This window comes from Corvus cornix, chromosome 2, assembly GCF_000738735.6.
Source record: "Corvus cornix cornix isolate S_Up_H32 chromosome 2, ASM73873v5, whole genome shotgun sequence".
NCBI lineage: Eukaryota > Metazoa > Chordata > Aves > Passeriformes > Corvidae > Corvus > Corvus cornix.
The window spans coordinates 147,887,844-147,903,626 of record NC_046333.1 but is presented as its reverse complement, the minus strand read 5'-3'; the positions used below and the strand labels follow the sequence as shown (position 1 = coordinate 147,903,626).

General features: G+C 42.5%; 1 protein-coding gene across 3 annotated transcripts in view; it reads right to left on the bottom strand.

Moving 5' to 3' along the window:
* The window catches only part of KHDRBS3 (KH RNA binding domain containing, signal transduction associated 3), a 91,894-nt gene extending 76,648 nt beyond the window's left edge, over positions 1-15,246 (bottom strand). For 2 of the 3 annotated variants that reach the window (XM_039549020.1, XM_039549021.1), the window contains exon 1: positions 14,760-15,246. In XM_039549020.1, coding sequence (XP_039404954.1) covers positions 14,760-14,847 — 88 coding nt within the window. In that variant the 5' untranslated portion in view covers positions 14,848-15,246. The remainder of the gene's footprint in view (positions 1-14,759) is intronic. The other variant, XM_039549022.1, reaches the window with a different exon arrangement.
* Positions 15,247-15,783: the final 537 nt, after the last annotated feature.

Here is a 15,783-nt window from a genome sequence, read left to right as displayed (position 1 = left end):
ACAGCATGTTCTGTGCAACCACTCAGCAGTCAAGATATTTCAAATTCATTTGTCTTACTAATTTGTTTTGAAGACAGTTTAAAATCAAATGCATTCATAGAAATTGAAAATGTGATGCCTGAGTTTTACTGCAACTACATTATGTCATGTAGTTATGTGATGAATTAACTTTAGACATGTTACTGTTTTAGTTTTAATCCAGCTAATTTCAAAATGCCAACTTTCGCTGAACACAACTTTTTCCCAGTGACGGACTGCGTGTCTGTTATGAACTTTCTTAGGGGAGTAATCCCTACATTCAATAGTTTAAATAGCAGATTTCAGTACATTTCTACAGATTATATACAGAAAATCAACTACTACGAAGTGTCACAGGCACAAGGCAGCTGACACATTTAAGTGCAGTGGAACAATTCACAGCCAAGGGAAGTTCACCTACATTTAAGGTGAGACAGCAAAAACAAAAGTGGTCATATTTATAACAGTAGTGCTGGGAACCTGCAGAAGCTCCTTCTAACCAGACACCTGCCCTGCCTGTCCCCACCTGCCTTCACAGCCCCATATATTCAAGTTTCTGCTCCTTCATCACTTCTGTCTGCCAAGAAACAGTAAGAAAAGTGCCAATGCAAACTACCTGAGGTGCCATTACTTCTTGATTCAGTGATGTTTAAATTGCTTTTATATGGGAAAGAAAATGTTGATGCTCCACTTTCCAAAATTACAGAATGAAGTTACCTTCTAGCTGTGGCAGAGGACAAAGGCAAAGCATTTTAAAAAATATAGCTGCTTTAGAAATTTAGAGTCTGTGTGCCTAAAAGATGAAGGACAGCTGAGACAACAATAACCAATTAATATAGTAGATTTTTCTATTGCTCCTTGCTGCTAGAGAGAAACAAAGCAGAAAAGTGCATTTTGGATAAACAAGAAACCCAACCAGTCACAGTGGATACTTGTGCACCCATAAAGAAGTCTTCCTAAAGAAACTCTCACATGTTACTAAGTTTCAAATCTCACTTCCCCGTCTGGATTCACTGACCTCAGAGCAAGCACAAGAATGACATGTCCAGCGCCACACAGAATAACCACCTAAAAGGCTGGAATGGGTTATTTTGCATACACCCAAGAAATAAAGGTGCTTCACTGATCCGAAAAATCTGACTATGGGCTAATAAATCTGAAAAGAACATTTAACCACAGGGAAGGTAAACTCTTCCTCATGCAGACAGAGAAACACACTCACAAATCCCTCTACCAAATCTGACATATGGTTTTAAAGACCCAATCACCAGTGTGTCACAGAGACAGAAAATACCAGAAATGCTACAATGCATCTTGGTTGATCATAAATGGAACTACATTCCCAGAGCCACTCTTTTTGCAGGATCCCTTTCTAAGGCAAGACAAAACTAATTTAATAAGTTACTATTCATACTTGCTATAACTGTAACTTAAAAAATACAAACATAACACTAAATTATCAGAAAGAGCTGGGAATGAAGAAAAGCTTTTTTCACTAAATTCATACAGCTTTTACTTTACTCTTGCATAATAACTATCTATTGGCAGTACCCCTTGACAAGAAGCATGAGATTAACTATGTAGCTGGCCAGGAGCATCTATTCTCTTTAATCTATTTTTCTGAAGGGGCCATCTGCTCTCACTTCTTCATTTTGTGGCTTAGCTTGAAATTGCTTTCACTATTCTGTTAGTATTTCAATTAGGTACATGTAAAAAATTTCTCTCATGTCAGGATGGTTGTCTTGAGAATGAAATACTGTATGGGGAAAAAGGGTTATTATCAAAAACTGATTGACTATAATTGATACAGCTCAAACAGCTGATTAGTCATCAATAAAATGAAAGAAAAATAATGCTAACATTTGTTTTATTACAGCATAGCTTGACATCCATTACTAACAGTATGCACAGCCATGTTTAAGGTACTAAACCGGAATAAAGGAACTATGCTTGCTTTCTGTGTTCCCTACACTCAGCTCTTTTCCGATGACTCTGCAGAAAAGCTTCAAATCTCAGCTTTGATAACAGCAACAAAACCTTCCAAATGAGGAGCCAAAAAATACCTCATACAGATGCTGACAAGACATACCTACAAGATGAGCATCATTTGCACAGACTCAGAAATCATTAATAGTTACTGCTGAAAAAATTTATTGAAACACAAGCTACAGCATTGAGCTCTAGTCAGTTACTATTCCAGTGCAATAGTATAAAATATTCTGAAAGGACTTTAAAGAATTAAGCCTACAGTTTTACCTTATACTTTATCCAAGTGAGAAAGAAACTTTGGATTCAATTATTTCCTATCCATTTCACTACTTTCCATAGAAAAAGGACCAAGCAGGAGGCTATCCAGCAAGCTGAGTACTTTAGCTATTGCCCAGATTTATAAGTAAATAAATACTCAGCATCAACCTCATGCAAGGCATCATAGCAGGCAGCCTTTGCCCAGGCAGTCATTGGAAGCTTTGGTCATTGCTTTGAACACATGAACAGGAATAAGGGATTGGTGCCTTCAGGACCTACAACCTACTCAGAGGCAGAAAATACATTATGTTAGCACAATGCTCAGCACACCACTGAAGTCTAAAGAAACTATGATCTACCAGTTAAGAAAGCAAATCACATCCGTTTTCCACTGTCAGGGCATTAATCTAAAAGATAATTTGCCTAGAGTTCTTTATACAGCTGATCCCACATCCAGCTACTTTCCACTTATGCCATAATGAAATACACATCAGCATCTTTAATTAACCTTATATTGAACTATGTGAACTATTACTCAGGGTTCCAAACAAGGCCTATTATTTCAGGTCTGCAAACTATATAAGTGCATCTATAAATAAATAATTTATAAATAACATTATGGTAATTTCCCTGTACTCTCCATTTAATCAGCTGATAATAAAGGAATATTCAAAGCTTGAAGTTTAAAAGTCTGGGAAAGTTTCTTTTAAATTTTCATCCAACATTATCAAATTTGACTGACAGAAGTCTGACTAGTTCAAGCATACATGAAGAAAAGACCACAGGCCAAAGCTACTTCAGGTCATGGAAGGGTTTGGAGTGGAAGCAACCTTAAAGATCATCCAGTTCCATACCCCCTGCCATGGGCAGGGACATCTTCCCCTAGACCAGGTTGCTCCAAACCCCATCCAACCTGATCTTGAACACTCCAAGAATGGGGCTTCCACAGCTTCTCTGGGCAACCTATGGCAGTGCCTCAGCACACTCACAGAGAATTTCTTCCTAATGTCTAATCTAAATTTCTCCTCTTAGTTTAAAATCATCCCCGTGTATGATACGGTGTCATCCTCGATATACAAAGTGTGGGGCAGACAGAAGAGGTGGACATTCAGAGCGGGAGAAAGAAGGAAGGGGGAGGATGCTCAAAGTAGAGGCGTTTGTCTCCCCGAGCCACAATCAGGCGAGATGGAATCCTGCCTTGCTGGAGACAGCTGAACATCTGCCAGCTCATGGGAAGTGGTGAACAGATTCCTTGTTTTCCTTTGCTTGTGTGCACAGCTTTTACCTTGCTTATCAAAGTGTTCTATCTTAACCCGGAGTTTTGTAGTTTTTACGCTTCCGATTCCCTCCCCCATCCCCTCGCGGGGGAGGGAGCGAGCGGCTACGGGGGCTGAGCTGCGGGCTGGGGTTACAGCAGGACAGGGACAGGACACACCTGAGCCTGGAGACGCAGAACAGACGGAACACATCTGGCTGCGAGAGCTGCTGTGACAGGCGAACACCGATGGCACCCAGCACCCGCATGTGCCCGCGCGGCCCTGATTCCGCTCTCCCGAGGGGCTGACAGCCGCTCCCGGCGGACTCACAACGTTCCCAGGAACCCTATCCCGACGGTCCCAGATCCCGGCTCCCCCAGGGGCTCAGACCCGATCCTGGGAGCCCCAATCCCGATGCTCCCACGGGGATGACACCCGATCCCGATCCCCGCTCTCCCGCGGGGAGATCCCGGGAGCCCCGGTCCCGGCTCTCCCGATACGCTCACACGCGATCCCGGGAGCCCCGGTCCCGGCTCTCCCGATATGCTCACACGCGATCCCGGGAGCCCCGGTCCCGGCTCTCCCGGGGGCTCCCACCCGAGCCCGGGAGCCCCGCAGGGCCGGGCCGCTGTCGCCCCCTCCTGGCACCGCGCGGCGCTGCGGCACGGCTCCCGCAGTAATTCCCGAAACGCTCTAAAGCCCTACCGAGACAGCTCCCCCAAAAATGAAACATGCCTAATGCCTTCTCTAACATGCCTAATGCCTTCTCTAACATGCCTAATGCCTTCTCTAACATGCCTAATGCCTTCTCTAACATGCCTAATGCCTTCTCTAACATCCAGTGTCCTAATAATAATTGAGTTGCTTGACAAAGATGCATTCAAAAACGTTCCTGCACAGGCTACATCGTCAGGCTTTCTGCATCACTACATGTAAGATGCTGTATTAGACTCTTGTAGAAAAACCCACTGTGGGAGACTTCCACTCTTTCCAAAGTGTCCTATTAGTTCTTAATAGCTCGAGATCCTCAAATTCACAGAAGATATAAGTCTGGGAAAAAGTCTTCAGAGGTCATTAATTCTGTCATGGTTTAACCCCAGCTTGCAGCTGAGCCCCACATAGGTGCTCCCTTCCCCCAGGCATATGTGGGAGAGAATCGTCAAGGCAAAATTAAGAAACTTCATGGATTGAGATAAAGAATGTTTAATAGTACGTAAAGCAAAATCCACGCACCTAAGCAAAGCAAAACAAGGAATTCATTCACCACTTGCCATGCCCAGGCAGGTGCTCAGACATTCCCAGGAAAGCAGAGTTCCATCACACATAATAATGGTGACTTGGGAAAACAAACACAATCACTCCAAACTTCCTCTCTCTTCCTTCTTCACCCCAGCTTTATATGGTGGGCATGATGCCACATGGTCTGGAACATCTCTTGGGTCAGCTGTCCCAGCTGTGTCTTCTCCCACTCCTTGTTCCAGCCTCAGCCTCCTCATCAGTAGAGTCTCCATGTAAGCTCTGCTAAGCAGTAATGAAAACATCCCTGTGTTATCAACACCACTTTCATCACAAATCTAAAACACAACCCCACACTGGCTACTAGGAACACAAAAATTAACCCCAGCCAAAAACACCACATCCCCCACAAGCACTTTATATGACTACACTTACATCATTCCCAGCATGTTTCACATAGTGTTAACAGGCTTCTGTGAAGACTCAGGTGCCTGCAGAAACAAAAAGGTCTAAAGAACAGATACAGTAAGCCTTAAAAACATGATAAATCTTTTGTTGTATGCTTTTATACAGTAGGCCAATAAAAACCTAATCATTTTTCCAGACCATGGATACATGGTGTAATAAAAAGGTCAAGGGTATATGATAAGTGAAGAGAATCTTTAAGACCCATTTGAGTAACACAAGACAAATTGGACCCTAAGTCCTTAAGATGTAGTACAAAGATGCTGCACTTCACCTTGCAGACTATCCAGCCTAGGATATTACTGGGATAACTCTAGATAAGGAGCAAGTGTTAACTAGGGCTAAAGGTATCACTGCAGCCTATCTGCTGCGAAGCAGCTTAGCTCCCCCAGACACACCAGGCTTTACATGGAGAAACTGAATCAATCAGTAAGAACAAACTGTTTTGCTTTGAGAAACACCTCCAACTACCACAAAGATTTTGGGGAACCCTTTTAAGGAAGGCAGAAAACTGATCTGTGACGAAGTTTACTCAAAATTAGGACTTCTTCAGCCTAAAGTAACAGGATAGAAGTGGTCATGAAGCAGTTTAATACCTAGTGAAGTGCAAAAATGTTTTCTGAACTTTCATGACTCTACAAATGGATCAAGAACATCATACCCAAACTGTGTTTCGCTGAGAAAAATTTGCTTTCCTTCAAGCTCAGAAAGGGAGACAGGGGACAGTTAAGCACAATAAAAAGTCAAACAACCAAACAGACATGAGGAACCATAGTCCCTTTCACAAAAGTGAAATTTATCATTTAGCTTTAGTCTGGATGGTGGGTAGAGAAGGAAAGGGTGAATTTTTTACCCCATGGAGCTGTATCACTGAAGTCTGCATACAGGGCACCACAGCATTTGTGCCTGGTAGCAGAAGTAAGGCAACAAAAATCTCCTTAACCCTCAGACTCAGATACTGTGGATGTGATTGCAGGGAGCAGAAACTGGGCTGCTGACCAGAGACATCAGGATTGGTACTTGACCACCTCTAGTTAATTAGGACATGGATCAAAATGAACCAGTAATAAAAACCTTTGTCCACCACCAGCAACCAGGAAAGCACACATGAAAGGAAGAATGACATTAAAAGCAGTCCTTCCATTTCTACATCTGAAAACCATCATTTTTATCCCAAAGCAGTGGATAAATTGGCTGAGAACATCTAAAACCTTTTGCTTTCAAACACATCTGCTTCCCAGAGTACTGCTACTGAATAATCTGAGGCAGTAAAAGGCTACAGATATATTCACTCTCCAAGCATTCAACAAATGCAGCAGCAGTTAGAGGAGAAGCAATTTCGATTTATAGAATCATAGAATATCCTGAGTTGGAAGGGATCCACAAGGACTGAAGTCCAGCTCCTGGCCCTGCACAAGATGAGCTCAAGAATCACACCATGTGGCTGAAAGCATCGTCCAAATGCTTCTTGAGCTGTGTCAAGCTTGGTGCTGTGACCACTTCCCTGGGGAGCCTGTTCCAGTGCCCAAACACCCTCTGGGATTGGATTTGCCAATATCCAATCTAAACCTCCCCTGACACAGCTTTAGGCCATTCCCTTGGGTCCTGTCACTGGTCACCAGAGAGAAGAGATCAGCGCCTGCCCCTCTTCTTCCCCTCACAAGGATGTTGCAGACTGCAATGAGTTCTCCTCAGTCTCTTCTTCTCCAGGCTGAACACACCAAGTGACTTCACCTGCATCTCGTAACACTTCTCCTCCAGACCCTTCATCTTCATAGTCCTCCTTTGGACACCAAAACTCTAATAGTTTTATATCTTTCTTATATTGTGATTTATATTGTGGTGTCTGAAACCGCACCCAATACTCAAGACATTTTCCTATATTGTCTGTCTTGTCCACATAAAGGCATCTTCCTAAGACTATTCCTATTGAACAATCCTGATGGATTATTAAAGTCAAAGAATATCAGTAAATCCTCAAAGGATTTGCAGCTTCAGGTTTTTACTGCCACTGTATTATACCAAGAACAGCACAGCAGCAGTTGTTACATCAAATTTTCTGTTGGATCAAGTACAATGGGTTTACTGAAATGATTTCTAATCTTTTAGGTTTCCAACCACTTTGTCAACAAATTCTTCCTAGAAAATAAAGATCTATAAAAGAACACCTATACAAGCCAAAAAAGTGAAAGATTTACCATCTACAAGAATTAAGCTGACATTTTTTTGCTGCCTTGCAACTTTGTTGAAGTTGAGCTGCTACCTGAAGCCAAAAGTCTGATAAACACATCAAAATAAGAAATGAAAGGCATCCAGCAAATAGCAACTGGAGATGGAGAATAGAAAGGAAATCCATTTAACTGCCTAGTTTCTTAATAAGTTTACCTTGACAATAAGGTAAAATGCTGAAAAACAACAACACAACATAGAAGAACAATAAGTGATAAACATGACAAAGGTGAGTTCAAGCAAAGGAAAATTTTAAGATAGGATAAACACACAAAGAATAAAACATGCACTGCTCAGCTGTTGAGGCACAAAAATGCATCAGTCAGTCAAACAATGCTTCTTTGTGCTACCTCTCCAGTTACTGCTCTTTAATTTGTTCCTTGTCATAAACAGCCAACCTACAGCTACTGTACAGCCCAAGTCATTGACACTTCAAAGGGCTCTACAATTTAGCAGAGATCAAATGTCCATAAATGCACCTCATTTTGAATCAAAGATGTCAAGACACTCAAATCTACCAGTCCTTATACTTGGTTTAAGGGTTAATCATCCATTGCTAAAGCACTGTGCATTTTTTCATTTTTACTTCTTGGCCACACATTCCACCACCCCAGTTTAAAGGGCCTCTTAGCACCTTTATTCATCCGTGAAGGCAGTCAGGCTCTCAAATCACAAGCTGAAGATCACTTTCACAAACCAATCAGACTAGCAAGAAGCCTACAGACCATCTCAAGCTTCCAAAGCATTGTATTTCTTTCCATGATTTCCTCAAAGATTAAGACATACAGACTTCTGTATCTAGAACGTCACAAGAAAATTAAATTCCCGAGTCCATATGCCCTTATGGCCTTAGCTTAAGGCCATGAAGATACTCATTTTCTAGCTAGTGTTATACTTGGGGAAAAAAAAAAAAAAAACAAAATCACACTTGGCTAGAAATATATGGCTCTAAAATAATTCCCAGAACTACCACCACCCCTACCAAGCAGCCCCCATGGCATGGGTGAGACTTGCCTTCCCAGGATTCAGGGGCAGACAATCCCACTTTGTGAAGATATTCCACATGCCCAGTATAAAAGCCCTGTTCTTCATCATCTTCTATTTGAAAAAGAGTATTAATAATGTAAACATTAAGCTTGCAAGATTCCTGCAGAGTTCAGCTAAGAACAGTCAGTTAATTCACCATAAAATATTAGGTGTGTCAGTTACCAGGTAATCTATTTAAACATGCTTTTCACTGAACCCTGCTAAATAGTAATTAAAAACTCATGCAGCACTACACTGAATACTTTACAGAGGCTTTTCAACTCTGAACTTTGATACCCAATTCTTTCAAACAAAAGCACATCTTAAATTCTTTTGTTTCTTAATTATATTTGAAGACAGAGAGGGGAATAAAGTCAGAGGGCAGAAAGGTCATATACATAAATTCTAAGTACATGCCAGTAAAGTCAAGCAAGCCACAGGCCAGAAGAACAGTGCTGTGACCTCCTTTCTGATTCCTCCAGTAAATAAGTACTCAGAAGGTTACAGTTTTAATTTGCATGGCTGGTGTCAAAAAGGATTGAAAGTGACAAACCATGTCAGCCTGCATTTGAAACCTTTAAGTTCGATCTCTCTCATTGACTGCCAAAGTGAGTGCGCAAGTGAATTAGGAGTCAGCTTTAGACTAACTGTGATCGTGGTGAGTGGCTCTAGGCTCAGTCAGGCTTCAGAGCAGATGAGTCCAGGGCTGAAGAAAGTATGATTATATTGAGCTGCATTTCACAGAAGCCCTGTTAACATGACTGGAATATCTGATAAATCACTTCCCCAGCCTTTTAAGAGAGCAAGACTGAAATCTAATTTTTAGTTAGCCCTATGACTGTCCCAAAATGGTTTCACTGCAGTAAAAGCAAAGAGCAACTATGACAAAAATGTGACTTCTGAAGTTTTACCAGATACAGATAGCTGAGATAAGGGACAGACTCTGCTATATCCCTTCTCCCCTCCAAGACTTACTACTTTTCATGCTGCTTTAATAAGACAGAAATAGAACCTAAGTCAGCCTTCCCTGGTTTGATGGTGCAACCATTGTATCATATCCATTCCCAGTACTGTCACTTAAATTTCTCATCACACTTGGCCTGGAAAATATCCAATTCCACCAACATGTTTTTCTTACGCTGCTGTCTTCTAGTAATCAGACTAAAACCAGAACAATTTATTTCTGGTTAACCTCTAAGAACAACAACTAAAAGTGACCTGCTGTCTGAAAAAATATGAGGAGCACAAAATTTACTATATTTAATAGTATGCTCCAAATAATTTTAAAACGCTGTCAGCTTTCTACAGTTATATCTCATTTTCAAAACACCTATGACCTTCACGAAGTGCTTTGAAATCCTCAAAGAGTAGGACACTTGAAACAATTATTGTTCCTGTGATTGATACTACAATCGGAAAAAGGAGAGTCTGAGGTTGCACTGATGGAGTACACTTAACACCATCAGGAACTGGGAACAAACAGCACCATGTGTCTGTGCCATGCCATGAAACTTGTCCACACAGGAAAGTGGATGCTTCAGCAGCAAAATGCTTGCTTACATTACAGCATATGTATGTCACTACAAATAATCAACTTTATTTTTGATATATTAAAGAAAAGCACAAAACCCCTGGCATACCTAAATGGATTTATTGGAAGTTGTTCTGGTTTTCTCCGGAATAGAGTTAATTTTCTTCTTAGTGCCTGGTACAGTGCTGTGCTTCAGATTCAGTATGAGAGTTGATAACAGACTGATGTTTCTGGCTGTTGCTAAGTAGTGCTTACTCTAAATCAAGGACTTTGCAGTGTCTCATGCTCTGCCGGGGAGCAGGTGCACAAGAAGCCCAGAGGGAGCACGGCCAGGAGAGGTGACCTGAACTGGACAAAGGAATATTCTACACCACAGGATGCATGCCCAGTATATAAACTGGGGGGAGTTGACTCAGAGCTACTGATCGCAGCTCAGGGACAGCCTGGCATCAGTCAGCAGATGAAGAACAACTATATTTTGCACCACTTATTTCTCTTGGGTTTTATTTGTGTTTTTCCTTTTCAATACAAATATTATATTTTACATTATTTCAGTCATTAAACCCACAGGTAGTACCTTTATTCAATTCCCCCCACATTCTACCGGGGGACAGGAAACAAGTGGCTGCACAGTACTTACCAACCAAGCTGAGCTTAAAGCATGAAAAGTCAGTAATATATATGGAACCCTAATTTATTACTGAACTCCTACTTCAACCATTTTTACAAAGCCATCCCTTACCTGCTGAAAAAAAAATTAGACCACTAATATCCTCTACAAAGCAGAAAGTGAGTACACTTCCTCACACTCCATTCTCCCTGAAATTTAGGGAGATACTGCTCTGATTATTGAACTCCTAAGCAAAATTTGACACAACAAACAGCAAGCTCCTGCTGATCACTACTAGACATGTGGCTCAGGGAGACCATTCAACACACAGTTAGCACATACAGCCATCTACTGATAGGAAGGCTTGGTATTCCTGTACATCATCTCATTGACATTTTAAAGGAAGCCTTGCCAACTTCTGACATTACCCCAAATCTCAAAGCCACTAAAATGAGCTTGTAAGGAAGAATTCCAGAGCTCCAGTCTGCACAAGAGAGTTGTCTTTCAGCAACGGCAGCAGGACTCATCACCTTCTGACATAAGGATTTCAGCAGCCCTAACTTTCATTACCTACACATTTTATTTTACACAAACCAAGCAACTGCCAAGCACACTTCCACGTCTCCCCTGTTACAAAATGAGTCTGGTATCAACATGTTTTATTTACAGTTAGCTTCTTCCATCTGCAGTTTCACATACTTCATTCAACATTCACTAACCACTCGTCTTGAATCACTACTATAAATATATGTGAAAAAAGGTAACTTTCTCACAGATCTTTCAGTATTTTTAGAGCATCACTCATGAACCAAGTTGTGACAATCAACACTACACTTGCACATTTACCAACATTTACAGACAACCACCACTGCAAAGTCAGCCTTCGAAATAAGGCTTGATTTCATGACTAGCATCACTTCCACAGACAGAAATATTTTTCAGATTTTGTATAAAGATGAGCACATGAGAGTTGAAAATAGGAAAAACACAAATATAAATGTATTAAGCTCTTGCCTCTTCATAGAGCCTCATCTTTCTCAAGGTTCTTCATTTACAGAACTTACTATAAGCTAATAACTAGACAAAATGTTCCAGTTCCCACTGTCTGGTACCAGCTACAAATTAATCTTATTAGCATGGTCATCTTACTACACATGCAAATAAGTCTGCTTCCAATCTATAATGTGTTTAATGGTTTACAGGCAAAAAAATCCCCTTTTTAGGATGGCTTAATCTTCAGGTATACAAATAAATCTTCTTAATTAGATCAAGCGGATAAAGTCTAGTCTCCTGGAAAAGACTCCCACTGTTCTAAAATTTAAGCAGCAGCTAAATGTTTCAATGACTCTCTAAAACAATATTTAAGCAATGGGTATTGTATTTGTGTCCCAAGGAGACAAAGCATCAAATCCTTGAGCAGAGTTCTCAACAAGAAAAATCAGCACTTATAGGTACTATGCAGGAACATTGAAGGATATTGATATTTGATTTTAGTGCTTTCAAAACAAGGTTTCAAGGCAGAGAAATTTCTGTCATACCTTAATTTAGAAAGACAGGTTAATAATACTGCTCAATAAAGTATTCCTACAGCACCTTAGTTACTTCCACACTGTTCTTTTTTAAATGAAATGTTACCCAGGAACTTGAAGCAGGTCAAGCTCCACTTTTTAAATTTAAAATTATGTAATTTGTGTAAATGTGTAATTATAAGCATAATATGCAAATTTGTCCACTTCCATTTGAAAACTATAATTACCAAATTTCAGAAGTCTAGACCCAGGATTTTCCCTAGAAACCAAATTTCAACATGCCTGGGAATTTGTTAGCAATTTGGCTCTTCTGTCTGAGCAATAAACACACCTGAATTACTTCAGGATCTCAGAAAGATTCTGCTTCATCCATACAACTCTTACAAATTAATCTTGAGTTTCTGAAGAAATCTGGCTGATGTACAGTATTTCAGTTCAAGTAAATACAGATAGCAAATTTAATACTACTAAGACACCAAAATGCTATTACATAATTAAGATGGTTATTTAAAGCACTTAAAACCTCTGCTAAGACATTCTCAGAGACACCAAAAAGAAGCCAAACTTGGAAACCTGTTCCATTCTAAAATTAAAAGATAAACAAATCCAGTTAAAAAAATTAGACAAGCCATTTCATTTGCCTCCAGATGAACTAACATAGAAAATACTCAGTGGACCTGGCACACAAAATCCAAGCCAGAACATTTCCATATATATTTCCAGTAATAATTTCCATTCACTTAAGTGCATAGAATTATTACAATTGAGGAAAAAAAAACAACAGCCCCTGATAAAGTTAGTGTCATGGCAGGATAGGTTTGTAAAACACCCCCTCCTGAAGTCACATTTCCTACCTGTATTACACAGTTACTTCATTTTATTTGGCTTTTTGGTGATTCTACAACTAAAGTATCTATTTTACATAGGTATTATACAAATTTCCATTTTCAACTAGAGTTAACCAGTTGGTAAGTCACCCTCAATCTTTCTTTTTCCCATCTCTAACATGTGAAACACTTCACTTTCAAAGTAAACAAAAAAAATCAAGATACCTACTAGACCACAGAGATTGGATTCACATACTTTTACATTTTTTCACTGACAATGGTTTTTTTGAGCTGAATGTACGCATGCAGATACCATGATGAAAGGCAAAAGTTTCAGTCCTCCAATTTCTCACTTCAATGAGAACCTCAAAAAGTATCAAATTCAAAAAAGCACTATTTTCATAAAAGTCAAAAAGTCAGGTATACTTCCTTTAACACTGTTTACAAAATAGTAAATCACATACTTCTCTAACTCCCTGGAATAATTTACACATGCAAGAAGATTCTTCACTACCTAGAGAGAAACTTCATTATATGCAGCCATCAAGTTGAATTTCTGTAAGTTTTTTTATTTACAGCAAACAGAACAAATAATTGGTTTTTAACATAATTCTCCTTTTCCCATTATCAACAGTGGCATTTTTATGGATTCAAAGTTAGGAAAAATATGCAAAATCTCAACCACCCATGGACATGCAGCTACAACGCACTTGGCATATGCATTCCACAGCTGAAGCTGTGACAGCAACCCCTAACTCCAGAGTATTTCAGACAACAGTAATTCTCCCGATTCTGCAACGGGCATTTGCATCTATTACACATCAAAATCTACAACACATTAGAAGAAGCCACATCAATTTAAACCTGTTCCTGTTATAGGATGTAAAGTACATCAAGCACAGTTTTGTAATCACTGCAATTGAAGCAGAAAATAATTTTAGCTGTCACTGTGTTATATTAAGAGGATCGCTTCATAACTTATTTCACTTCAGCATCCTAAGGACTGGATCAAGCATTTAGCTCTCCAGAGCTGTACTTGAAAGTCACCTGCCAATTATACTGTATCTCCAAATGTACAGTAAATCATACTTTAATTCACACAGAATGACTTTTCTAGCCAGTATTGCATCACTGAAACAAAAAGCCAGCACTTTAAAGCACATCTGACATGACAGATGCAGAAGGGGTGAGAGTAATTTATTAGCTGGAGTTATATAATTGCAAAACAAAATATGCTTTGTGGCTTTTTTAAAGGTTTACTAAAATGTATTGTTGGTTCCTTAATATTTTAGCTGCAGAGCCCAAAGTTTCTCAGGAAGAACATCGGTAGTCGGCTCATTCTTAAGAAGGCTCACGCACATGTAAACAATCGGTTGCTCATTGTTCAGAAACGGGGTAAAACACAAGACCTTCTGGGGTTTTAAATGACGCGCAGCCCGAGCAGAGGACAGCAGACCCAGCGGTCCTACACGGCCATTCAACTCGGAATAATCTGTAACTCGAGCAGAGAGCGATGGCAAAGAAAACACCGATGGAAGAGGAGCAATGAGAGAAGGCATCCAGCGTGCGCGGCTGCCCGGGGCGATGCTGCCCGGCAGAGAAAGGGGAAGGCGCCGGGCGCCGACAAACACCGACAGCCTGAGAACAACAAACCCCTCCAAGCGGTGCAGTGGGAGGGGTGAACCTCCGGCTGAGCACCCTCGGTGGCCGCCGCTCACTCCGGCCGGACCCCACCGCGGGATGAGGCGACCCCGCTCCGCCCCGCCGTGCCCCGCCGCCCCTCACCTTGGTTGACCAGCCGCAAGGCGTGGGTGAAGGACGGGTCCAGCGAGTCCTTCTCCGCCATCAGCTCGGGCAGGTACTTCTCGTCCATGGCAGCGGCCCGGAGCGGCAACGGAGCCGGGGTGCCGGGCGCACCCGCGGGGAAGGAGCGGGTCCGAGTCCCAGGCGGCGGTAAATCCTCGGAGGCAGCGCTTCCCCCTGGCCGCCTCCCGCCCGGGGCTGCGGGGACGCATCCAGAAGGAAGCGCCGCAAGCCCCCGGCCAGGAGCGGGGAGAAAAGGGGCGCGGGCCGGGGAGACACCCCCTCTCAGCGGGGAAGGGGCGCTGAGAAATCACTCTGCGGAGGCGCACAAGGAGGAAAGGGGGAAGAGAGGCGTCCCGGGAGCCGCTGACCCAGGCAGGACGGCGGCCCCGCACACAATAAAACGGGAACCGTAAGGCGGTGGGCGCGGCGCACAGACCCGCAGCACGCACAACCCCCGCGGCGACGCTGCGCCGACTGAGCGGGGGGAGCTGCGCCGCGCCAGGCTTATATACGGGCCTTAGAGCCCGCCCCGCCGGCGCTTAGCCCCGCCCAGGAGCCATGCCCCACCCCGACCCCTGCCAATGGGCGGGGACAGCAGAGCTCCCCTAGCGCCGCGCCCTTGCCAAAGTGAAGGCTCCTATTGGATGGCGTGGCCTGTCAGTCAGTGCGGACCGCAGCTTCTCATTGGTGGGTGCTGCTGGCCCCGCCTCCCCGCGGTCGGTGCGGGGCCGGTCTGAGGGAGCGCTCCCAGAGCGGCTCTGTGCCGGGAGCGGAGTGGGAGCCGCGCTGAGTTCGGGCCAGCGAGGATCGTAGAACCCCCCCCTCCTACCCCACAGCGACCCTTCCGACACACGATTCCCTTCGGGGCCTTCCCCGGGGTGTAGGATCTGTGAGAGGGGTTGGAGATCCAGGACGGCGTCCTCTTCGTCCCTGTCAGACCTTGCGGAGAAAGACAAGTACTGTGTTGAAAGGAGTGCAAAGGGGATTTTTTTTTTTTTCCACT